This window comes from Pagrus major, chromosome 5, assembly GCF_040436345.1.
Source record: "Pagrus major chromosome 5, Pma_NU_1.0".
In the NCBI taxonomy this organism is placed as follows: domain Eukaryota; kingdom Metazoa; phylum Chordata; class Actinopteri; order Spariformes; family Sparidae; genus Pagrus; species Pagrus major.
In genome coordinates, this window is record NC_133219.1 from 21,383,792 (window position 1) to 21,410,335 (window position 26,544).

Consider the following 26,544-nt stretch of genomic DNA (forward strand, 5'->3'; position numbering starts at 1 on the left):
GTTGTATAAAACTAGCCTATAAGATTTGTTAGTGCCTCACATGCAATGCCATTTAAATGGATCATGCGCTTTATACAAGATGCAGTAGGTCATATAACATTCATTCATTTCTCTGGTTTATGTCACAGATACTGGAATTGATGTGGTTACATGATGAAAAAATATCTTTCCCCTGGCCAACAAAACCTCTATAACAAATAGTGAATTCTAGTATTTTTGTAATTGAAATATTGGTAAACTTCAGGCTTCTTTGTTCGTGTGTGTTAAAGAGCTGAAGATATTGTGTCCAAAATGTGTAATTCCTGATGTTTTTAGCCACGCTAGCGCCATGATTTAGGTCACACATCGGTCTTTGTCTGGTACTAGGGGTGTCACTGTATGTATACCGATAATGACAATAATCGCAATATCATTTACTTTCCATTCTCACATTGTCATAGTAGGTGGAGGCGATGCATGACTGACGATAGCTAGACACTATACCCACAGTGCAGGTAAATATTGCGATAATATTCTTATCGCCATTTCTTTTGGCCACGATTATCATGTAGTGAAAATCTGAGAATTACAATTGTCTCTCCATTTTCTTCGTTGATCCAACAGTTGTCAGTTCAAACTTTAGAGATTTATGCATCACAGAATGAAAACTGGTTTAAACTCACAAAACAATCCTCACAAAAATATTAGTAGCTAAACCACCAGGTGTAGGCTAACTGTTGCGCAACTAACTGGACCGACTCACCAAGCCAACGTTAGCTTTCGAGTCCACCTGTTTGGATTTAAGTGTAAAAGTAATATAATACGGAATTCATTTAACGGTGCAACATATCCTTGGGGCAATTGAAATTGTACTTGACAACAGTAACACAGTACACCTCAAATTATGAAATGCATGCCTTTAACTTTAGACTAAATGACCGAATAACAGATTTTTGGATATTTACTAATCATGCTAAACTACCTACATGTACAAAGGATCGGCAGTTGTCTGCCTCCTGAAAACTTTTACTATTGAAAGGAATATTAAAGCTTATTTTAATAGTATACCAGTGAAGATATTGGGCTTTAAAGGAATATTTCGCCAGTATGGGAAACATGATTATTTGCAGGAGTTAGTTGACAAGATAGATATTATTCTGATGTCTGAATGTCCAGTCGCCTATATGGATGTATTATACACCTGGATACGAGGGTGCCGCTCAGCCTCGCTTCTAATTTTGCCCAGTGGCCTCTCGCGGTATTACAGCGAAAAATTCCCCTGTAAAACTGTTGAAAAGACCTCGAAATGCGAACAGGGTCGATTATGACTTTTTCTATTATGATTTTAGATTTCGGTTTTTTTATTTATTGATCTCGGTTTTATTTTTGTAAATCTTTCCTTGAGCCAAGAAAAGCGATTAAAAAATGTCTGATGTCATCACAATGTAAAGTCTATGGGCAGAGCGGGAACTTGCAGGCAGAGCCAGCGGGAGAAAACTCGACTGCCCATATTCACTGGGCCACATAACCAGGAAGCAAACCTGGAGGCTAGAAAACTTTTTTGGTGCGAGGCAAGCGATTCTCTCCAGACTGAATAGGCGACATCTACATATCTAGTTCTTCTGTATAAATCTGTGGTTCGGCATGAAGCTGGAGCCAGCAGCCAGCTAACTTAGCTTAGCATAAAGACAGGAAAATTTAGGAAACAGCTAGCCTGGCTCTGTCCAAAGATAACAAAATCCGACCACTAGAAACTCTAAAGCTCACTATATATATATATAACTAATTTGTTTCATACTTACAAAACATTTTCTTGGCCCGGAGCAGAAGTAACTTCCTGAGGTCTTGAGGTCTTTAATTTTGTAGCTCGCTAGTTTGAAACCAGCTAATCTGTAGTTAACACAAACGTAGTAGCCTAATGGTTTTAGGAAAAGCAGGTGCGACCATAGCCCCACTAAGTGACTCTCAAGTACTGTCGTAACAATAGGTGGTGTTTTAACAAAACATGCCGCTGTTCTCAATGTATTTCCAGATTCCTCAAAAGCTTTCAAGAAATACCTTTTGCTGAATTCGTACAACGTGAGCCAAATATAAGAATTTATATTTATCTATTATCTATGTTACTTTCTGTTATTTAAATGTTTTTCTTGTGTTGTAGGAGAGCAGAAATATGGATGGGAAAATAGCAACTTTGGAAACAGGTTTAAAATCTTTTTCCACTGTTCAGCGTAAATAATAAATATGAAATGGCTTCAGAATAGAGGAAAGTGTTGTGAAGTGACATTTGGGGGTTTTCTAAGATTGCTGGGTAATTAGTTTCTGTTAAATCAAAGCCAGTGACTCTAATGAGGCTGCTAGCGTGGCTATAGACTTGTAGTCTTGTTGGAAGATAATTCAAATGTCTTATACTTTCAGAACCTAATGTAGGCTGATACCACTTTCTAAAATTCAGTATTGTAATGACAACACACGATCGTCTGTCCATGAATTTATGGCTTATTGTTGGAATGTTGATTATTATTCCAAAAATTTGAAGAATCTCAACAAAATTTGGAGTGGACAGTCACACTGTCTACAGAGAATAAAAGACACACAAGTATATATATATATATATATGTATATATAGAGAGAGAGTACAGTCTTGTAAACAAATACCATCTTCCAGAGCAGTGCAGATTGTCTGACACCTTGTGGGGGAAAAAAGGCCTGGAAAAACAGGAACTGCACCTCTTTTGAGGCATTTAATCTGATTACAAAAAAACACTGATCTAACTCCTTCCCTGAGATTAGGCAGTGATTTCAGTGTACAGAACCAGTATACTGTTGTAAAAGGCGATTAATCAATCAATACTGTGTTAAACAGAACTGGAAGAATTCCCTGTGGACTCCAGTTAAAATAGACGTTTGTTGTGTTCGAGCTGTTTAGCCACGGCCAGCAGCCATGCAAAGGAGAGTAATGGAAGCAACTGAGCAGCGTAAAAGTCCTAACTGTAGCACTGAAGATAATAATATACCGAATGAGCAACACTGCTGTGATAAGTCTGTGATTTACACCCCGAGTGAGCCTGACATCTTCATGTGAAATTACAGCGTGACGTGAGTGTGTGTTTGTGGAATGAGGGTGTCATAAATTGCCTAAACACTTATCATGCAGTGTGGGTCACAACAGAAGTTTGAGCTGAGCGGATGTATCTGGGTCACGGTCTCTGGAGTCACCTCTGTGTCTAAGAGCAATGCGTCAGGCTGAGTTTGATCACACCTTCCCTGTGCAGCTTGTAGAGCAGCTTGAACTCGCTGGGCAGCTGGTGGGTCTCCTGCCACTTGGTGGTGAATTTGGTCCCTTTCTTGTCGTAGTAGTGGTAAGGCAGGTCCTTGCCCGTGTTTGGGTCCCAGCCGAAGGGCCAGAAGCCATAGAGGTGGATCTCGTCGCACATGGCGGAGGCCAGCGTGTACATGAGGATTCCAGTGCTGAGACGTTTGGGGGAGAGGTTTTTAGTCTTCCAGTATCTGTGAGGGGAAAGATGGATCAGGCATCCAAAAATTAATCCACACAACTGTGATTTTCCCCACTATAATCCCACTTCCCTTATGACTGCACTGTACGTTCCCTATGTGCTCTATTTAATTTTCCCTGTCAATTAATGCATGTGATTATGGTTTTATCATCAACAGAATTATACTTTGAGCAGGGCTGCCCAAAGTGGGGTCTGCAAACTAAGGTGGGTAATAGTTCTAATAAAAACAATTAAAATGAGGGAGAAAAAAAAGTAATAAAAGTTAAATCCAACGTGTTTTAACTTGCAAATCACCCAAAGTTGAGGCCCTGATACAGTTAGTCTCCTAAGTCAGTTATTTCAGGTAACAATCAGATCATACTTTACTTACTTGTTGACATCGTGCATGATGTTCCCCGGCCAGGCCAGTTCAACCTTCAACTGGCCCTTGTGCTCCACAAAGAAGTCCACCAGGGTCCTGGTCACTGTGGCCGACGTATGAAGAAAGAATGCAGGGATCCACAGGATGGCTCCCTCCAGCTTCTTCAGGTTGAGGAAGAAATTATTCCTGTCTTGAATGGTCAGCAGGTTATTGTAGTACCTCTCCAGGATGCTGGGGTTAAAGGTGGTCAGGTTGGTCTTCTTGCCCACATCCTTGGAGTAGACCTCCGTGGGGGCGAAGTTGCAGCGGAAGACGAAGTCGGCATTGTCGATTTCTGGGCCGCAGTGGCTGCCTGTCAGGATGCCGCTGTTGCCCACCACAGAGCATATGCTGTAGTGCTTGTTGTGGATGGGAGAGGTGTCTGGGAGCAGGGATTTGAAGTTGTTGCTGATGGAGAAGACATACTTGTGGCTGGAGTAGTCAAAGTGCATCAGCTGGCCGACACGCACACTGTTCTTTGTGAGGGAGAAGTTGTTGGGAATGTCGATGTAGTTGAAGATATCTTTCCTGAAAAAAGAAAAATACTTCACCACTGTTCAAGACAGCTAGAGGAGATTTACCTTGATATGTACGGTCCCAGTCTCGGTAAAAAGCAATGTGATGCAGCCACAAGACATGGTGCACAGTGGAAAGCTATAACTTACTGTGCAGCTGTTACTGACAGAGTTGAAGCGATTAGTATGATTAGTCTATCTACAGAGAGTAATCAGCAACTATTTTGAGAATCAATTTATCGTTTCAGACAAAGATATGCTGCTTTCAAAGTTTTATGTCATCATAAATTGAATATTTTGGTTTATAGATCAGATTATTAGTATATTAATCAATAAAATAACTGATCATAAAATGACAGAGCTGTCCAACTATACATTCAACCAGCAGTCAAAATGCAAGAGATGAATTTCCTTTTTCTGGGGATTTTAAAGGAAATAAGTATTGAGTGCTAAAATAAGAAACACTAAACATTGATGATATGTAACTGTTAATAATCCTCCCTCCTGTCCAGTCATAAGTTGGCAGGACCCAGTTTCAGGCTTGAATCATGCTCAGTCTTTTCTGCCATTAATGAATTATTACATAGAGCTTTTATAATTTGATGCTCTGTTATAAATTAAACTACCAACAATATATAACCAGTACAGCTGCAGTGATAGGCCGATTAACCAATGATCCGATTGACAGAAAATGAATTGAAAACCATTATGATAATCGTTTTTTTTTTCATGCGTTTCTTTTTAATCATTTTGGTAATTTAAATCAATTTTTAATCATTTTGAAGTTTGGACTATTAGTTGGACAAAACAAATATTGTGTCACTTCAGAAGGATTCAAGGAGAATTATTTTATCAATTACAGTTCACACCTTCTCACTATTGTCTATATTTTTTACAAACCAAACAATCCATTGATTAATGGAGAAAATCAGCAGATGAATCCATAAGGATAGTTAAAAATGAGCTCCACTCTAACCAGCTACAGCAGCAAAATGCTGCTTTTACAAATCTAAAGATGTAACAGTCACAGGGGACACGTCTCTGCATTGACTTTTTACTATCTTTTTTATGAAAGATACCGACAGGTGCAAAACCTTCACAAAGAGTAGAAAATAGCTGAGATTTCAAATCTCTTACCTCTGCTGATAAAAAGCAGTCTTGTTAAACTTCCATTTGGACGGCTTTCCTTGGAGCTCCTCGTTCAGGGCATTAGTTAGGGGTATAAAGGAGGGGTCCAGGAAATTCATGGCAAACTGAGACCTGTGGACAACAATCACAAAAAGTATAACTGTGAGACGCCATGTGTAAATGATTTACTTTGGTGTGGTCTCATCTCATATAGGATCATTGGCGAAATGTATTTAGACATGAAGTATTATTATTCGAAAACAGTAGAATTAAATGCTAATTATCCTTTAAAATGCAACAGACTTTCAAATCTGAAACATTGAAAAGTGAATCCATTTTGTAATATCTGCATTAATCTGATCTGGTACCACTTCTAATGAGAGATGTAATGGTTCAGAAGCTTTATTAATTGGTTGATAAATAACAATTTACAGTCCATTAGTACACAACAAAAACAACTGAAGGATTTTAAATTTCCTTTGACTGGTTGGACCAGAAAAAGGTTGGTGTTGGATCTGCAGGTTAATCTGTATACCTGACATTGATAGATTATTGATCTGGCCAGATATCTCTCTTTTTTTCTTTTTTTAAAGAAATCAGATTGTGGATCAGATAAATTCATTTAAAATGTGCTGCTTTGGTTCTGCTGTAGCATTCAATCTGCAAAGTAGGCCTAACTAAAGTTATCAAATAAATGTAGTGGAGTGGAAGTATAAAGTAGCAGAAAACTGAAAATACTCAAGTAAATGTACTTAGTTATGCTCCATCACTGCAAATATTTGGCCAGTGAAGCTGACTGTGACTGTGATGATGATGATGATGCAAACCTCACAGTCCTGTGTCGCCCATGACAACAACATCAGCACCTCGGACAGCTCACTCGCTGATCGACAGGGAGAAGCATATGGCTCAAAGTGAGGGGAAAGTGATGTGTTGAAAACCTGTTCATCACATCCAGGTCGCATCGTGCACACTGGGCCCCGACTCCTCTGTTTCTATTTACAACAACACATTCAAAAAAAAAAAACAGTATACTCACCGAAATCCTGCATGGAACATAATCCTCGGGCCTCCCATGTAGTATTTAGAGGAGGCGAAGAGGCTGTCTTTTCTCAGGGACACATAGCTGATGAGCGACAGGATGAGCACGGCGACGCACAGAATAACCAAACCCAGGGCCTTGGCGATGCGGACCATCTTGGGAGCGTTTTCATTCCCTGTGTGTAGCTGCTGCGAGGCGTTGGCCTATGTTGTCATCGCCGGGAATGCACACGGCCCGTCTGCACAGTACAGACACACTGGCGCTCATCGGCTCATATAGTCGTATAAAATGGACGGCTGCTGCTGCTGCTGCTGCTGGTGGTGGTGGTGGTGGTGGTGGTCGGCTGCATGGTGAAGATGCCGTGGCTCGGTCCGCTCTCATTCCTCTGCCCGCCTGCCTACCCAGCACCCCCTGCCTGCCTGCCTGCCTGCCTGCCTGCTGCTGCTGCTGCTGCTGCTGCCTCACAGTCCGCTGTGACTCCCCTCCAAGCTGCCGGTTTAATCAAGGAGATGGAGCAGAAATGCGTGTCAACACATCCAGCCAGCTAAAAGACAAGCCCCGTCCACCAGCACCATCATCATCACCACCACCACACCACCTCCACCCCCTCACTCACACACACACACACACACACACACACTGAGCCTCCCTGCACCTCTCAGCATTAAAGAGGGCTTGTCCAGTAATAAATTGAATGAGATGGAAATAGAGATGAGAGCAATAGACAGTCAAATCCTTCACCCATGTGCCCTCTGATCTTTAATCTGAGCATTACTCAAGTAGATTCGAGGTACCTGTATGTCATTTTGATGATTCAATTTTAATGCCACTTCTCTTTAAAGGGGCACTGTGTAGTTCTGAAAAAGACCTTCAAACTCAGAATTTGAATATTTACAATATTTTTTCCATAGCTGAATAAACAAGCTGTTCTTAGAGGGAAATAAGGTTCCCCAGAACAGAACCGTTTGAAGCGAGAAAGGTGGCAGGGTCCGCCACATATAAACAAAGTGAGTTTGAAACTGCGTTGATCTTCAACGTCAGTTCGTTTATTCAGTCGTGAAAAATTAAGAGTTTGTTTATTTAGTTTGTTTTGGCATAAAACAAATCAGTCAATGCAGATCTTTCTCCTCCAATTAAAAGTTCTGACCCAAAACTACATAGTGTACCTTTAAATCTAACAGGAAATGTATCACTCATGAATAAATACTTAAAGGAGACCGATTATGCTTTTTTGATTTCTGGTGTTATACTGTATGTGCTTGAACATGTAAAAGGTCTTGAAAGTTAAAAAGCCCAAAGCTCGTACCAACGGGAGCTCCTCTCCCACAGAAAACACTGCTCCCGAAAAGCCACGTTAGTAGTCCCGCCTTTAATTATGTGACCCGGTGACATCACACTATATCACCAGTGCCCATCTATTTCAGTTGTTTATGAGAATGCTGCAGCGCTGTTTTGCTGTGAAGCTCCAGGAATGCTTTGTGGACTACAAAACTTCACCTGACTTTCCATCAGCGTGGAAGCTAGTAGATCATGACCAAATTTTCATTTTTTGGTGAACTTATCCTTTAACTTATCCTAATACTGTTTATGTATAAGTCCTCATTAATTAAATTTAATCAGACTGTTATTTCATTTATACACATTGACTCAACATTCAAGAACAAGTTTGCAATAAATGTCTATACATGGAACTTTTTTGAAAATGTACATGTAATCAAAATACATAAGGTCACCGTTTTAGGCATTACTTTTTTGAGTGTAATTTTTACTCTTTCAGGTTGGTCTCAATGGATAAACAAGTATGGTCCCTGATGTTGACTTCCTGATCTTTCTCTTCGTGACCTGGGTTTTTTACTGGTCTATTCCAATTAAATGCGAGTGTTAACACAGATTCATAAAACAAGTAGAGGCACTACAAACCCCAGATTAGCAATACAATTGAAACAAAGAAAGAAAACAAGTTTTATATATAAAAAAGCACTTTTCTTTTTATTTGGAGGGCCTATTTCTGACCCTTTCAACATGTTTCACATTATATCCAAATACAACACACATTATGTAACATTCACAAAACATAAAACTTTTTCGTCTTTTTTTTTTACAGGTTATGTACATTTTTTTAAACTTTTTTTTTTACAGTAAGCTTATCTTGGTAAACATGAACGACATCCATTCATAACATGTATTTCAATGTTTCCATGCATATACAGTCTGGTGTTTTCACACTACAATGTCTTCTATGTCACATTTGAATTGTGTATAACATACATTTGCAGAATACTGTATGATGATATCGAGTATAAAAACTAAAAAAAAAAAAAAAAAAAAGATTGAGGATGTGCTAGTTTGGTAGCTGGTATTCAACAGTGATGGTACCTCATGACTGACATCCGTAAACTCTCCCTTGTGCTTCACTGTCTTTCCTGGAATGTGCCGAGCTCGGACACAAACAAACACAAAGAGAACATCTTGGAAAAAGACATTCAGATGTACTACCATCGAGCTGCCGAGATATTACAATTTTGCATAATTACGATATGTTTTGTTAAAAGACAGACAGTAAACTGACTAAACACAGGCACTTCATGACTGAAACCTGTCACTTGGGATACCTACGGTGCACACGGTATGATGAGTGAAGCACACAGGTTTGCTCTGAAACATGGTGACCACTTTAAATCAGTAACAATTCAGGGGGAAAAAACACATCCATCACTACTGCACAGTGACAACGCATCACTTTCTGCACTTGAGAAAGGCGGAGGGGAAGAAGGCTCCTTCGCCATCACTTCCTGGCGAGCCGCATGGGCTGTCTTCTCCGCAGCTCATGTCCTCGCAAGAGTCCTCACTACAAGAGAAGAGGAGGCTGTTAACACTGTGCATAAATCCAAATCCACATATATATATATATGTATATATATATATTCATGAACTATTGTCCTCTACTACGTACTATTCTTTTACTGTTGTAGGATCAATCTGTGTTGCTCATAGAGATGGGGTTCATTAGGATTTAGCAAAGCTGAGTCCCTTATTGAATCTTATTATTTACCTTTCAACATTTGTAAGTAACTAAATTTTAAAATAACCGGAATTCAAAGATGTCTTATCACCTTTGATTGCCTGAGAAGCCAGAGACATTACAGAGACAGCCTAATTAATGTTCACAACCTGTAGGTATGACCTGAGCAGCAGAATATAGGATAAGTTAATTAAATGTATCTTACAAATGTAATTAACAGTTGTAGCCTGCTGTACTACACCAGCTATTTTCTGAAAATACTGAAGATTCAAAACTAGTAAATTGATCAGAAGCGGACAGCACAATCGCCAGACAAAAGCCAGCTGTGGCTGAATTAACGTCAATTTGTTACAGCTGATCTAATCTGCTGCTGGTGATGTTTGTTATTTTAACCAGCTACAGCAACAGTCAGCTTAATATATAGGGCCGTTACATTTGTTTTTTATTATTTCAAAAACAAAAGAAAAAAAAAGGATGAAAAATAAACTGTTTGATAAAAAGTTTGTAAGCGTCAGAGCTTAACAAATCTGAATTTTTTGTCAACCGGGGACCAACTCCAAAATGAAACCAGCTACTGCAACCCAACCCTAATTTTTCACTGTGGAGAAATTAAAAGCGAACATGGGGAATAGGTTCTCCAGGCGGCAACAATTTGGAATAATGATAATTACGTTTGGCATAACACATGTATTGTGCCTACAATGCACTGGTCTATCAAAAGTATTCTGTGTAGTGGTACGATGGTCTTCTCCAGTTCTCATTTAACCATTCATGGATCCAGTTCAACTCTAACCTGGAACTTCAACTACTTTAATTACTCTTAGCAGCTTTGACTTTTCTGAGTCATACATTTTAAGGCCTCCAGTAGTCTGTTGCCATTCAGGAATAACCATTTCGTCGATATGTCACCATCATAGCGGAGTACATTCGGTCAGTCAAAACGCAGCATGAAGGAAGTAGAAAAAACTTGTCTATTAACCTCTCACTCTCGTCCCAGCTCCCCTCAGGAATAGTGGGCAGGCCAGGTACACTGAAGTGATTGGCCTGAAGATTCTGTGCTGTTCTCCTTGACACAATCCAAACAAGCTTTTTGTTGTCTGGTTTGTTACATTCGCTTGAGCAGTATTCAGTCATGCACTTGGCCACAAGTTCCTTCCAGTAGAGCAGGTCACTGTCGCTGATCTGTGAAGAAGACAAACAGGAAACATCTGAGAGGCTGCAGACAGAAATAGTCCTCAAATATGCTGTCATCAACAAGTCATGTGTTGTTTTTTCTTTCCTCTCCACATACCATATGGGGATGTGGTATTTTGAATATAACGCAAAGAAATGTAAGAAATACTGGAATATAAAACTGACCTTTTTTATATTAGCTTCATAAGAGGTTTAAAGGCAGCTCAATATGCCATACGGCTAAAATAGTGACACAAAAAGCAAATAATGGAATTGAAAGTCTTGGTTAGGTATCGGGAATAAAAGTAAGTCCTTGATATGTATTTTTAATATGTTATGATGTTATGTTATTTTTAATATATATGATATTTGCATTACTATGTTCTCTAATACCTTTTGATGGATATTTTTTACTTTATGCAGACGTTTTATAGAGCAAACAATACTGATTAATTGAGAAAATAATAGGTTGTTGCAGCCCAACAGGTCTACTTTTTGTTTACCTTTAGATATCTTTGGAATTGCTGCACAATCTTCAACAAGGTGATGGACTGGAGGGCATCAAACTCCTGAGCAATGAGGGACAGTGCCAGCACCGATGGCTGTAAAGGAGAAAAAGAGCAGATCAGTAAGACCCGGGACTCAAAATGAATGCTGCTATGCTGTGAAATTGTCGCCTGAGAACAATCCTTACTTTTGCTTTAGAGAAAACAAGACGGCATAAGCAGGCTTTTAGCTGGGCTTCCAGTCTCGCAATGCTTGGGATCTCCTCCCTTAAAATATAGAGGGAATCCTAATGTGATCCGCCAGTAGACACCTCACAATGCAAGAATCTATTTGACCAACAAACTGGGGCAATGCATCAGCAGTGACAGGAAAAATAAGCAAAGGATAATGGGATTTACCTTCCAGCAGACAGAGATGTGAAGGCTGAGTAGTAGAGGTGTAGAAAGGTTAAGGCTGTGACTGCTTTGGGCTCCACACTGAGCTTCTCTGAGATGATTCTCTCCATGCGACACAGGTCTGACACAGTGAACTTGCTTTGGCTGATGCGAATTAGTTCTTGGGTGGGTGAGACATTGCTCTCTTCCTCAACCATTTTGGCAGCAATGTGAAGACAGCAGACTCCAATACAGGGCAAATGCTTGGGCTGCACCTATAACAACAACACATCAGCGATAAGTCTGAGTCAACGTCCCATGATTCAAGGCCAGACAAGGTCACTCTCGTGCTTTCCTTCTTCTTACTGGTGATATCAAACGTGCAAATTTGTAATAACTATAATAAAAAATCTTTATTTATGCAGCACCTCTCTTAACGAGGTTCCAAAGTTGACATATCATGCTACTCTTAAATGCGTTGTTGAAACTCCTACCTTCATAATAGTGAGGAATCTGTCAAGCAAATTGACAGCTTGAACAAATGTTTGGGTGTTGTAGCCAAAGAAACTGGTCAGGCCCCACAGCTCTTCCACTCTGGCGTCTCTGCATTTCGCAGACACCGTGCTGTGACTCTGAAAATGCACCATAAAATGTTAGACGACATCCCTGGAAATAGCATCCGTTTTAAGCCGACCCATATGTCCGCACAGGCGGCCAGAAAATGCAGAATTAGGTCAGTGGGTTACCTCTGCAGAGGCCGACTCCATCAGCTTCAGGCCAGTCTCTCTGGGAAGAAAGTTGTACTCCCTCGCACAGCATGACTTCAACTCTTTCAAGAGCAAGCTGTCAATGGCTTGAAGATCCCTCATCCTGGAAAACAGCATATTTCAATGGTTCTGCATTGCAATCCGAGAGAATGTTAAAAGCTGGTTAACGCAGGAAAACAAAAGATATTGTCCTTCAGAGACAGTGAGGCGAACAAGGGATATAAATGTTTTCTCCTTGACCACACCCACTGGTGTCAGGTGTCGCTGGAAGATCCCCCACCGCCCAAAGACCTCCACATTCCTGCTCTAATGTGAGCATAAGATTGTTGTTGTACAATATTATCAACTGTTAAATCGGAATAATGTGTAAAAATGTGTATATGCTAAAGCGAAGCACGCAGAGTTAATGTTGACATTAATCTGGGTTAGTGATAACTGTGAAAGTCTATTGAACAGAAAGTAGGTCACATAACTTATCAATCACAGAAGGGGCGTTATAACACATTTCAGAAGAGGTTGAATTAATATACTTTAGACTGTTACTTCATTCGGCTCTTGAAATATTAAGTTCAGGTAAATAACACCCATAAATGCCAAAGAGCCGAAGGCATCATAAACACACATAACGTCAATGTTAGCTAATTTAGCTAGCTTGTTGGCGTAGCTATCAACGTACGGTTAGCTATTTACCTTGCCCAAAAGCCGCCGTCGTGCAGGAAAATAGTGGCACTGCAACTTAGTTCCACTTCTCAGTTCTTCATGTCTCCATTTTCATTATTGATTATGGGCGGCAAATGTAAAAAAAACAAAAAAACAAACAAGACCCTTGATCCCCGCTATTGAAAAAGAGGATCCGCCTCCGCCCTGGAGAAACAAACAACTGCTGACCCGCTAGTAAACGCCAATGTCCATCATGCACCGCTCCAGACGCCTTTACGTCAGAGTAAACGGTAGGAAAAAAGAGGAAGTTAACGTATTATTTCAAAGTGTCGGCGCTAACGTTACTTTTACTATAATTTTAATGTCAGCTTTACTTAACCAAATATCCGACTTATTGACTGTGATTGGCAAGTAAGACAGTATAAACTAGGTTAAGTATTAGCGCAGATACACCCCAAATTATCGATAGCATAACGCTAGCTACGATTTAGCCACGGATGATGTTTCCATGGTGATGGAACTTTACGTTAACGACAGTTTACCATGACAACATACTAGCTAGCTACTGGTGTTAGCTTCGAGGAGTTGCTAGAATGTATAACCTAGCTAATTAATAGTTAACTAGCCACGCCAGCAGCTTGTTTACTAATGTGAAAAGAGATGTCGTCGGGGTTTCCGCCCTCTGACCCTCAGAGTTGTGGGCTTTCTAGCAACAATGGCGCTCATGTTATACCATTTCAATCTCCACAGATAAATACAAAACTAGCGCAAGCAGCAGCTCGGACAACAGGTAAGTTGCAACAAAGTAAAGGGGACATCTGTGTTTGCTAACTTGCTAAGCGGACAGTTTTGTTAACTTACAGTTAGTGATTTGTTCAGTTATTTACGTCTTTCGTTCAACTTTCTTTACAGAGACCCAAGACGCCTCTCTTCGGCTGAGATTTAACAGCCTGACACTGGATGAATTAAGGTAGCTAGCGTTAACAATCATGTCCATTTCCTTTTGCTTTTCAGACCTCCTCATTTCACGCGGTGCCAAAATGCCGCCTGCTTTCTAAAAACCAGCTCGTTAGCTTTTTTTAATATTTGAGCTCAACTCATGATCAGCTCTGTGTTTATTCTTGATTTCATGTCGTAATGGATGAACAAAACAGACAATCCAGGGGATACTGTGTTAAGCGAGAAATCTTGTTTCCAGGAAGGTCCCAAGTTATGAGAAGACAGGCTTAAAACATGTAACATAAAATAAACAAAAAAATAAGTAGTAAAACCAATCTGTTACCTCCTAATTCATATGTTTTCACAGTGAGGAGCTTGATAGGCGCACCAAAGAAACCCAGAAGCTTCAGGATGAGGTGGAAAATGCAACCAAGCTTACCTTGGAGAGGTTTTGCTGCGCATATGGCACCCTCACTTCACCTGGACAAAGCTGCCACAACCACAGGTTTGATGTCTGTGAGTACAAGCATCATCACCCAACATTTTGTTTTTGTAGCAGTAGCCAGACAGATGAAAAATATGAGTTATATCAGGGCTTATTTATTTCACTTTTCACAACGCTCAATGTATGATATAATGACTGAAAACTACACAAAGCTAAAGGTTCTTCTCAGTTATCCAGGTGATTTGATTTAGGAAAGTATCTAAAGTATCCCTATTAGTATCCCCAACTCTTAACTTTGACAACAATGTGTACTTTTATTCTTCCTTTGCTCTTTTGGCAGATGACTCACCTGCAGATTCCACCATTCTGTCAACCCACCAGGAGGCAGTGACTCAGCCCCTGATCTGTCATCTGGATGGTTTAAACCAAGGGGTGGCCCAAAGAGATATCAGATCTAGTGGAGCGGAAGTGATTGAAAATACAGTAGATGACTGTCTGCAACAGCTGTCTGACTTGAAGCTCAGCAAGGTTCATACTTTTATTCCAGCCATCAGTCTTATATGTTTGATGCTGTCTGAATTACTGAATTGGTTTTCTCTATGCAATGAAATATTTTATCCTCACAGACACAGACGCACAATCAACCTGAACAAGAGCCGTTCAATTCTGACAAAGCCATCATGAACCTGCAGACTGAGTTGCATAAAGTCCAGATGGAGAAGAACGTTGTGTCTGACCTCAGGTGAACAATTGAACACAGATTTACTTCTGTGGAAAAAGTGTTTAAAATCACTTTGACCCTCAGATCTTTTATTTGTAGATTGAAGGATTCGAGGATGCATGTTGATCAAATGGAAAAGATGCTGTGCATGCTGGAGGAGCTCCAAAACATCAAAAGGGCCGGGGACCAGAAGCTGCAGGAGACGGAGGATGAGGCGCTGGCGCTTAACAGGAGAGTAGAGACATTGAAACGAACTGTGAAGGAGATGTCCTCTTCACTGTTAATTCAAGAGAAACAATGTGGAGACAATGGCATCAACAATCCTAATGTCGCAACATGTTCAAAACAGCTATCGCCAGCTGTTAAGTTAACTGAGGAATTTAACGATGAAACAGACAAGTTACAGGAGAGACTTTTTTTGGTGAGTACTAGAAGTCCGTTACAGACCTTGTTCATAAGTGTTTTTTGGCTCCAACTTTCCTCCTATTATGTCTGATTTCTTTTCATTTGTGTTATGGAAGTCAATAGAACATCTGGGGAGTGAAGAAAATCAGCAAAAGGAAAGGTAATATAATGTAGAACAGCAAAACTGAGTTGATTGATTGTTTAGTCAACTGAAAAATTGTTTTGATATTGTTGATTATTTTTTTTAGTCACTGTTCAAGCAAAATCTGGTTTCTTCTTCGTGAATTTGAGATTTTTCTGCTACTCTCTTCAGATACAGTATGATAGAAATACCAATTTTTTGGGGTTGAATGAAGACACCACCTTGGATTTGTGACCTTTTTAAATTACGAAGTGCATATTTTACAGGCTCAAGATTAGTCAGCTAATTGAGAAAATAATCACCCAATTAATCAACATTGAAAGTACTTAATTGCAGCCCAGTTTTAATGTTTGTATATTTGAAATCATAAAATGTGTTACAACCAACATTCACCTTGTGAGTCTGTATGTGTGTGGGTAATAATGACAAAATGTGGTCCTGGAGACACCTATTGTAGTGGGGACTAACAGTAAGTGTAGAGGGGTGAATGGTAAAGGATGTGAGGGTGGAAAATAGGCTGTCATTGCGTTTAACTTGTTAACCATCAGTCATCGAGCTTTTCCGAACCAGTCAGTCATCTCAGTGTTACAGGCAACTGACAGCCAGTTAAACTATGGTGTTTTTTTATTTTATCCCTACCAACTATTCCACGCTATCTGCCACGCATTATTGTATATTATAAAAAAAGAAAAAATGCCCTAAGTACAAAAAAGTGGTAGTATTTTTACCATAGAAGTGATACTAAACACTGTTCACTATGCTTTGTACCAGAATGGAAGACCTGATTGCAAGTCTGGGCCAGGAGATGGCGCTGTTGACTGACAAACTGAGCTCATCTAGAAACAACAGTGTCAGCTTAAGTGTCAAGTTGGAGCTTTTCAAGTAAGTTTTCTTCCCAGTTTATTAGTTTTTCTCCAAGAGTGTTTGCAGTCTAAATGATCAAACAATGTTGAATATCTGATTTAATGTATGTACACAAAAATGTCTCATTTCCATGTCCAGGGAACTTGCAGAGAGACAGACTTCACTGCACCAGTGTCAGATCAGTGAACTTGTGTTAACCCTATCCAACTATAAAGATAAGGTATGGAAGAATGTAAAAAAATATTGTGAGTTATTATGTCAGCAATGACACACTGGGGTGCTAAAAGTTAATATGTGTCCACTTCACTAGATTTATAGATCAGTAAAACCAAAGTGGCTTAAAGACTAGACGGACACAAGAGCCACCACGTGAACTTTACAAGGAATGTCTTGGTCTGAAATTCCATCCATGATTATGATGTAATGAATGTGTCGACACAACACTGAAGAAACTCCAGTCTTGTCAAGAAAATCAGGATTCTTCCATGTCAGAATGAAAATATTTTTCTGTGATTTATGACATTGTAGGTTGGTTGTCTGGAGCAGCGGCTCATTCAGGCTCAGTTCCAGCTGGTGGAGGCCCAAACAGAGAAAGAACGATCTTTACTAAAGGAAGAAGAGCTTCAGTCCCAGCTTGGCCAACTTAAGGTGCTGCTGCAAACCAATGGGAAAGCAGCATTTTAGTCTTACTCTTGTCCTCATATAGGTGCATGTTGACATTAAAGAACACTTGAAGCTGAAGTATCAGTTTTAGTTGATGTAATTTAAATTAATCGTGGAGTAATATAAAAGGGCTGGCAAAGTGTAATCTGCTAGTGGAGTATCTTAAGACACTGGTGGGAGGACTCGAAGAAGATTTCCATACCCAGATGGAGGTTACGGTTAGGGGGTGGGCTTTGCTGGCTGTACTTCTTCCCTAATAATATATACTATACTGTACATTTATTCACACTAGGGCCATCTGTATCATGGGCCAATAAAACGCTTTGTCTCTTAACAAATTAGATTTTGTCCATTTGGCCTTTAGGCTCTCCTTTAATGCCAACAAAAGCAGGCTATGTGTTGCTAAGTTAAGGTTATTTGAACCTTGTACATTTTAAGTGGTACATGTCCTTGTTCTAAAGTCCATGGCACCTATTCATTTTAGTGACATTTTTACCACCTGACTCACTACATTGACATTCTCCCACCCATCCATTAGATCAGTTTTGTTCACACTGTGAGAAGATTATTATTTTTCTGTCCGTCAGCCCACTGTGCCTCTTTCTTTATACTCTAGAGGTGTGGTAAGCAGCAGCAGTGTGAGCTCCTGGAGGAGTTAAAGGCCCTGAGTCGACGGCTGGAGGCGGCCTTGGAGGAGAGAACCTGCCTGCAGGCCCTGCTGGAGCAGAGGGCCCAGGAGGGGAGGAAATCCCAGGAACTCCTGGAGAAGAAAAACATAGAAGTCCTACTCAGGCAACAAGAAGCTCAGCAGGTAATGAAAACATGGAAGGTAAGTAAGTGGGATACTCATCTAAAGGAGATCATACATTACAAATCAGAGATTTTAGATTATATATAAATCATGATCTTGTACCTTCCCATTTTGATTAGGTTGAATAAGCCTAAGTGTTTTTTTCAGCATCTTGCCAGGTTGGAAGAGGCTCAGAGCCGGTGCCAGACCCTGCATGCAGATGAAGAGACATTAAGGCTGAAGCTGGATGACCGAGAAAAGATGATAGATATACTGAGGTTGCAAATGGAGAGCAGCGTCCAGATGACAGTGCAGCACAATTGCACCATCGACAACCTTCACCGGGAGAACAGCCTCCTCAGTAACCAGCTGAACCAGCACAAGATGCAGATTCAGCAGCTCAGGGTCAGGAGCATGGCACAAAACTTCACTATAACTAAACTTCCAGACCCCACCTTGATCATTACTAACCTCCTGCTCTTTGTCTCTGTTCCTTCCTCATGTGCCATATGCTGTTTAGGCTGAGTTAGACCAGCACAAGTCAGACCTGGCTGCTGCGGAGAGAGAGAGGCAGCGGCTGCAGGCCTCTGTGGCTGAACAAAGTCAGCGTGTCCGGGAGGAAACTCTGGAGAAACAGCAGCTCAACACCCAGCTGGAGCTCCAGCGCCTGCAGTTACTCACCCTCACTGGTGAGTTGAGCTTAACTAAATATTAATCACCACACAGGAGACTAATATCTATTATACAAACAAAACTATGCTTATAAAAACAGATGGCACATTAATAATCCACAAACCAGACATTCCACTTCGGGGCTGCAACAAACCATCATTTTCATTGTCGATTAGTCTGTTGATTATTTCTTGATTAAAAATATAAAAAAATTTTGATAAATGTTTCCCAAAAGGCAAAGGATAACGTCCTCATGTCTTGTTTTAACCACAGCCCAAAGATATTCAGTTTACAGTCATTGAGGAGTTAGGCTACTAGAAAATACTTATATTTAAGAAAATGGAATCAGAGAAATACCCAGACTGATTAATTGACTATCAAAATATTTACAAATGTATAGATTACAAAAATGTAAACAGGCATAACCCAAGTAAACATATGCAAACATGCAACAGTTGGTATCAGTTAACACAACGTAAATCTGATTCAGTTAATGCATAAATAATGTGAAGCCTGTAATCCACATAAAGTATGAGGCTGTGTAACATAAATTATTTTTATTTTCTCTTATTCCATTGCCTAAAAAGTATTCAGTTAAAGCTCCACCCTTAATTCTAATCAAACCTGAATCTGGATCTTGAAAAATATGAAACTCTTTTTTTTTTTTTTTTTCAAACCAAGAGCTGAAATGGGTTTCCAAAGTTTTTTCACCTCAAGGACCCCTAAACTGACACAAATTAGACTACGGACAGCCATTTGAATCCCACATCTTATAAGAATTTTGCTTTCAGATATTTTCCAACAGAAAGTATATAAAACCTAAGACCAAAATAGTCAAACCTTCTGTCATTGTGTTACTTGTGGATGGAATTATAGTGACAATAAATGATTCCCCTTTTTGCTGGTGACCACCTGGAATTCCTTCAAGGACCGCTGCAGACCCCACTTTGAGAACCACTGATATAAAGGACAATAGAGATTTTAAAAAAAAAAAAGCATTAGTTTTCCAACCCTGTCAAGATCATAATCTTGTTTGGTACTCCTCCTAGACTGTAAAATACTCATGTGTTCAATGATTACCACACCCTACAAATTTCCATTTGGAATTTTGTCTTATTGTCTATGACCTGTAGGACTTGTATTTTCTCTGAACAGTGAACTAGTGTAAACAGGTGCTTTCATTCACTAGGAATTACACTGTACCGTTCCTAGAAAGACTTCAGCTCTCACAGTTTTTTTGCCAAATCGAATGATCTTCTTGTCCTGCTGTGTTAAAATAACAAAGAACCATGTTTGGTATGTTTTCACTGTCAACCAAGCCCTTCTATTGTTGTATGTGTTTTCTTATGTGTTAAAAGCGTGTTCCTCTTGGTGGATGTAATTCATGTGTGTTTGTGCGGGCCCGATTTCAGAGGAGCACCAGCAGCTGTATCAGCTCCACAGCTGTAAGAAGGAGGAGCACGAGGGTGTGGTGCTGAAGCTTCAGAGTCAGCTAAGGATGACTCACAACGAGCTGGGCCAGGTCAGGAGCACCCTGAGGACCCTGGAAGGAGCTGATGGACACGGTTAGATAATTTAAACTGAGACTTAATTAAAAGATGTCATCTACAAAGAAACATCTGCAAAGATTCTTCTGATTTACATCCAATTTTTGATCAGCTAAACAGATAACAGTGATCTACTTGGATCCTAATGAGATCCAGGAATGCCGGCAACTCCAGCACAAAAGATAATTAGTATAGTTCAATGAGATAGCAAATATTATTCTTCCTCCTCTGCTGCACTCCAGTCTGAGAGATATAATCTGTCGTGTAACCATGAACATATGTCCTTGTTATGTGCAAAGCTGTGATCACCCCCCGCTCTCTTTTTGTCTCTGCGTCGCTTCATCTTTTCTGTTTGTCTCCACCTCAGGCCTCCAAGCAGCCATGGATATGCAGGAGAAGATCACTGCCAGGAGGGAGCAAATCGACTCCCTGCAGGGCAAAATCCAACATTTAGAGGAGACTGTGGAGAAGCTGCACCAGGTGAAAAGCTTAACGTACCAGTGACCAAGTTAGTGATCAAGACGGTGTATGCAGATTATGTTACACAAAATACTTTTTAATTCATTTATTTACTTTTCAGATCTTCTATAGCATTTTGAAATATTCATGTAATTTTATGTCCCTTCTGTGTGGTTTCTTGTCTAGATTTGTTTTCATAGTGAACATTTTCAATTAGTCTACAGAGAAAACTTTGCCCAGTCTCACAAAATGATGCTTCACATGCATTTTCACAACTACAACCAGCATTTCATTTTTATGTCAACTCTCCTTGTCTTGTCCAGGAGAAGCGCTACCAGAGCCTGGAGCAACAGCGTCAGCTCCATGAGCTTACCTTCGTCAGGGAGGAGAAGAGACAACTGAGCAGTGAGCTGGAGGCCCTTCGCTCCAAAGATAAACAGTTAAGGGACCGAATCGGCCAGCTGGAGGCAATCCTTCACAAGGTGGTGTTCACTTACACGTCATTCTTGTCATTATAATACCAGCAATTGATATCTGGTATTTAGAGTCAAGTCAAGACAGTGGTCACCAATTTTTGTTGAAGAATAAAGAGCAATGAAGAATAGGAATTTAAAGTGAAATATATTCTGTCTCTGTCTCAAAAAGTCAAGGTCATTGCGCACTAGGGCCATTGAGGTTAAAGTAGCTGTGTCTCATCAGCATATTTTTTTTGACTTTTGAAAGTATTGCATTAGAAAAGGGTAACAATAAAACATCCTCAGTTTGGGGGATGGGGGATGGAAACACCTTTTCTGTCATTAAACATTAATCACAATTTTCCCAGTGACAAAATTCCTCAATATTTGCAGGTTGCAGGAATAATTCCTGCAACCTAGTTTATAAACCAGTAGAGGAAAATGCTCCTTATTTGCATTTTCTCTGTTCTTTCTCTTTTTTTTCATTGAGCTATATGAAAAGTTTGCTAGAATTTCCATGGCAATTAGACAATTAGGGCAATTAGGAAACAAGGCTAGTGAATGGCAACGTCCCTGCTTTGTGTTAAATCAGAGAGATTTGTTGCATTTCTTCATCTCCCTTCCCCCTCATTTCTGTCATTGTTTACTGTCTACTGAAGAAAGAATAATTAAACAAAAAAGTATTCAGTTAGAAAAGGTCTTTAAAAAATGGGCTGATATCTAATCAGTTTTATCTCCCTCTGGAAAACATTATATATGTGGGTAAAACAAAAACCTCATCAGCCCTTTTTGTCTCCGTTTATGTCTATCACTGTGTTATTGTTTCATGAGCTCTGTTATTTTCCACAGATGTCAGAGAGCTTTGCAGACTGTCAGGATTTCATCCAGCTGCAAGAGCAGGACTTTTACCGTCTGAAACTCAAACATGCCCTGGACTTAAAGGTAGCGCTGGTTGCATACAAAGAGTATTTTTGTAAGATGGAATCAGGCTTATTCATCCTATACATGTATGTAAAATATGCCTATATTTAATTTGGATGCTTTGTGCTAAGAGTCTCATCTGCCTAACCCTTACCCTTCAAATAATCTTGAGTTATAATCAATTTTATCTTCTCTGGAGGAGTTTCAAGGTCAAAATTTGCACACGGCTCTGAGTATACCTTCACCTGACCTGGGCTCCCCATCCCCATCTACAGTCACTGCTCCACCCTCCTCCCGGCAAGCCTCCAACACCCAGATCCTGGTACATTCAGGAACTCCCTATATCTCTCTTATCTCCTACGGCTCCAGCCCGTCAAGTGCATGTGTGAATCATTGTTTATTTGGCTGCATAGACACAAGCTCAGCACCTTTTGCTAGGCCTTTAAATCAAAAACATACTCGTCATTACATTCCTGTGGCAAGGAGAGAAAGCTGACGGTAAATCATTTCAACACAGCATTGAAAAACTGTTAGCTTTGTTTTGTGTAATGGTGTTATAGTCCTACTACAGTTTTACATGTTTTCACTAAGATCTTGTTGTTGAAGAAACTGATTTTGTGAGATTGTCCTGCTTTCCCTGGTTTGCTGTTCAAATGGAAGCTAATCAGACCAGCTGCTTATAATATAGACACCACCACAGCAGCACACTGACATTGTCTTTCCCTCCTCTCCCCTCTCTCCTCCTCTGGCAGCTGAAGCCAAAGAGGCAGCAGGAGAGCCCGGCCCGGGAGCTCAGGTCTCTCGTCAAAGAGCTGCGAGGGGTGATTTCGGAGAACCACAGACCACACACAGATAACAACGCCACTAGCAGCAGAAGGAGGTCTGCACCGGAGAGAGTGCACAGAACCACATTGTACGTTTGGCTCTGTTCCCACACACTGCAAGGATTAGCTTGGCTCTTAGGCAAGCTTAGGTCACATCTGAAAATCATGTGATGCTACTCAGTGAGCAGGAAGAGGGGGGGGGGGGAGATCCATATATGAGTGGTTCCAGTAATTGCACTGTATGTCACTGCTTGTGCTGTAATATAGCTGTTGATTATGTATATGTATATGTGTGTATATAATATAATGTTGTGGACTCATATAATGTGATGATTTCTTGTAAAATGTCTAATTGTATTTTTTAATACTTCTCTGCCACCTACAGCAGTACTGACAAGGCTGAAGACATAAAAGCTGGCTCCAGATTTAGAAGAAAAACCTGCGGCAGGTAGGGAGCGCGCCCAAACTACCTGAGTGTTTTTGTTTACATGCTCTTTGAATGACTTGCCTCGAAGCTACGAGATGATCACGCCACACGCGACCTTTTAGCCCTCATGCAACATGCAAGGCCCCGTAAAGTGCTACAAGCTGTGTAATGTGATGTAATATGTGTCTGTTTGTGCATACACTGTGTACAGCGAGCCACATTTCCTGAGGACAGCCGAGCTGAACGGCAAAATAATCGCCAAGAGTGAGTTTTCAGAACTACTTTGTCATGCAATCCAACATCAACAATCCTTTTTCCCCAATATATTTCAGTTTGTTGTTACTCCCTTCATAAATGCAGTGTTCATTTGCCATACAAATAAGATGAGAACACAAGATAACATAAGATGAGAGCTGCAACGATTACTCAACAGAAAAATAACTGACATCTGTTTAAATGATTGATTAGTTGTCCATTCATTCATGGGCATTTTTACTATTTTCTTACATTCAGACATTCTAAAGACCATATAAATTGAGAAAATGATGTAATCAATAACAAAATAATCATTAGCTAAATTAAACACAACACAATGTGGAGTTTGAATATGTCATGCCTTTTGTAGGCCCTTTCATATCGAGTCCAGTGGCTGCAGCGAGGTCCACTTCCACCCTACAGCTTCTCTCACTGGGCCGAAGGTCACCCGTCCACTCTCTCCTGACCTCTGACCCAATTAGCCAACAGTGACAGACACAACACTTCAGAGCTGAGGCTGGCTCCTCTTATCAGTGAGTTGTTAATATTGTACATTATAAACACAGTTTATCATATCACTGAACACAGTAGAACAAATGTGATTTATTAAACTAAACAGTTTCATTTTTTTGTTAGAGGAAAAAGAATCCAGGACATCATGTTCCATGTGCAGTGATTATAAGATATGTGCTTACACTTGTGGGTTTTTTCTTCCAAGATACAGAATTAGCTGTATATTAATAAACTGTACACAAAAGTCAAATGCTAACACTTGATCAAGAACAAATGATGATAAGACAGACGGACAAACATTTTCTCACGTTGAACATATCATCAGCTGGAGCCACACACAAGTCTCAGACGTCAGGAGGATGTAATGAGGCAACTAAAATGCATTGCAGCAATAGAAGGTTCCTGTTACACTTGTCCTTCAGCACCTCACAGACTTCATCGTTTTCATAAAATTGTGTTTTGATTTATCATAATCTCTGTCATCCCATTCCTTAGAATTAATTTAATTACATTTTTTTTTGTCTTTCAAAAGGCTCCCAAGATGAAGTTGGCGAAGAATGGTTTTATAAAATCACCAATCAGGCTTGTTTTTGTAATATATTGTTTAAATAAAGTTTTTTAAAAATGAATATGTTTGAGTTGTTATTTTGTAGAAGGAATCCAAATTTTGTTTTGCATAGTGTGGATGTGTACATACAGTGTTACAAGCATGATACAAATAGTAGGAATAGTTAGAAATAATGCAGAATCTATAATGGCTGTTAATTTCAGGCAACAATCCAACTTAAAACCTCTGCTTACACACAGCACTTAAGTGTCCATGTTTCCTTACTGTACGCTGAAACAGACCCAACCTTCTGAGTTTCTGGTTCTTTTTCAAAAAAAGAATTACTGTGACTTACACACTTCCTTTTTTTGTTTTTACAGTGTGGTTTTAAACAGCATTTCCTGCTGTGAACTCATACACTGCTCTTTCGAAACCCCTCCTCTAAATGTATAGTCCTTGCCTTTTAACGTTAACAGACATAGTCCATTGTGGATTGGATAACTCCTGACAGCTAAGGTTACATACATCTGTTTCAGCTCCTCATTCTATCAACAAGACAATAATTGTCTTGAGATTTGGAGGCAGACGGTAGTGCTAATCTTATCACTTGTTGAAGTCCAGCTTTGGATTTTTCTAATCGGCAGCCATCAAAAATTATATTTAACTTTTATTTTTTGGCTTAGGATTCTGTAAACTTCACTCTTTTTGTACTTTATTTGGCTCAAGGGCTTTTGAAATGTAACTGTCCAGTTTGTCTGTAGCTGTGACAGGATTTCATTCGTGTCCTGCGGAACTGATGGCGTCCTCCACTTGAATGGGGGAAGTCGGTGATGAAGAGTCACTGTCAAAACTTCTCAGTAACATTTGTCTCTTCATCCTGCAACAGTCAAACATGAGTCCCATCATGTATCACAATTTTATTATTATATTCTTGTGTAAGGTCTGGCAAACAGTTAAACTAATGTGATCTTTTCACTTCCTTTGCTCTTACCGGTGAGGCAAACCATTTAGTGAAGAGCTTGGCAGCTGATGTCATGTCCTGATTGGCTCTCAGTTGGTTCACTGTGACCGTCTGGCCTTTCTTGATACCATTTCCTTTTATTTGTAGCACATAAGGGTTTCTGGGAGTTGGACTTTGGACCTTGGGGCTGCTGTAAAATATTTAAGATGTACTGTGTAGAGTTAATACAGACCAAATCTTGTATTTGTTTATTTTCCATAGCCAGATACTTTTGAATTGGGTATTGTGTCAAAGTAATGTAGATTATATTGATTCTACCAATCCACTTGCCAGTGTACTCACATTTTATTGTGTTTTGTTCCGCACACTTCTTCCTTACTTGGCTCTGTGTCTTCCTCATCTTCTCTTGTAGGCGTAGGAAGTGCAGAGGCGCTACTTACGCACATGTCTGGATCCAAAACAGATACCACCTTATCAAATAACTGGATAGACATGAAGACACCATGTAAATGTGTTCTGATGCAGGATTTATTTTAATTCAGGCTTCATTCATTCATCTGCCTACTGGTGGCTTCAGGTGCTTCATCTCCCCTTACCTCTGGGGTCATGTGATCCTTATAGTGTGGGAACTTAACTAGAGGATGCTGTTTGAGTTTTTCCTCCACAGCAGCCACATATTCTCTGCGAATCTGCTTTTGGATCATCTGCTTTGAGAAGCAGGCATGCTCTTTAGACATGCACCTTCTCTGCTTTTGACTGGAGTTGTTGTTTGAAGTGTCATGGAAAATGACTGGTGAGACACCTATCTGGGCCCCTGATGGGACTGACGAGCAATCACCGTAATCCTCGAGGCTCATGTTTACAAAACGGCAACAGCTGCTGACCGATGAAATCTTGTTTGTCTGTGCTTTA

The 26,544-nt window shown here is 40.1% G+C and overlaps 3 protein-coding genes across 5 annotated transcripts; 1 reads left to right on the forward strand and 2 right to left on the reverse strand.

Moving 5' to 3' along the window:
• Positions 1-3,203: 3,203 nt before the first annotated feature.
• LOC140996584 (alpha-N-acetylneuraminate alpha-2,8-sialyltransferase ST8SIA3-like) lies at positions 3,204-6,734 on the reverse strand. Its single transcript, XM_073467020.1, has 4 exons — positions 6,577-6,734; positions 5,547-5,669; positions 3,865-4,422; positions 3,204-3,486 (listed from the first exon to the last, which is right to left on the reverse strand). Exons 1-4 carry the CDS (start codon positions 6,732-6,734, stop codon positions 3,204-3,206), a joined length of 1,122 nt encoding a protein of 373 aa, XP_073323121.1.
• Positions 6,735-8,540: 1,806 nt separating this feature from the next.
• On the reverse strand, positions 8,541-13,286 carry LOC140996098 (cyclin-G2-like). The gene is made up of 8 exons (XM_073466346.1): positions 13,113-13,286; positions 12,402-12,525; positions 12,150-12,287; positions 11,680-11,930; positions 11,469-11,547; positions 11,278-11,376; positions 10,581-10,783; positions 8,541-9,427 (listed from the first exon to the last, which is right to left on the reverse strand). Exons 2-8 carry the CDS (start codon positions 12,522-12,524, stop codon positions 9,316-9,318), a joined length of 1,005 nt encoding a protein of 334 aa, XP_073322447.1. The 5' UTR covers position 12,525; positions 13,113-13,286; the 3' UTR covers positions 8,541-9,315.
• A 372-nt stretch (positions 13,287-13,658) lies between these two features.
• LOC140996099 (coiled-coil domain-containing protein 158-like) lies at positions 13,659-24,753 on the forward strand. 3 transcript variants are annotated; one of them, XM_073466347.1, is made up of 23 exons: positions 13,659-13,872; positions 13,995-14,052; positions 14,389-14,537; positions 14,807-14,994; positions 15,093-15,208; positions 15,287-15,608; positions 15,709-15,752; positions 16,506-16,616; positions 16,737-16,818; positions 17,127-17,246; positions 17,878-18,072; positions 18,220-18,456; positions 18,572-18,740; positions 20,136-20,288; positions 20,638-20,750; positions 21,053-21,211; positions 22,034-22,126; positions 22,305-22,427; positions 22,858-23,018; positions 23,315-23,377; positions 23,568-23,620; positions 23,982-24,144; positions 24,657-24,753. In XM_073466347.1, the coding sequence occupies exons 1-22, from the start codon at positions 13,743-13,745 to the stop codon at positions 24,101-24,103; spliced, it is 2,961 nt and encodes a 986-aa protein (XP_073322448.1). In that variant the 5' UTR covers positions 13,659-13,742; the 3' UTR covers positions 24,104-24,144; positions 24,657-24,753. The 3 variants fall into 3 exon arrangements, with proteins under 3 accessions (XP_073322448.1, XP_073322449.1, XP_073322450.1); XM_073466348.1 differs by having other exon boundaries at positions 23,318-23,377; XM_073466349.1 differs by having other exon boundaries at positions 22,308-22,427.
• The last annotated feature ends 1,791 nt before the right edge of the window (positions 24,754-26,544 follow it).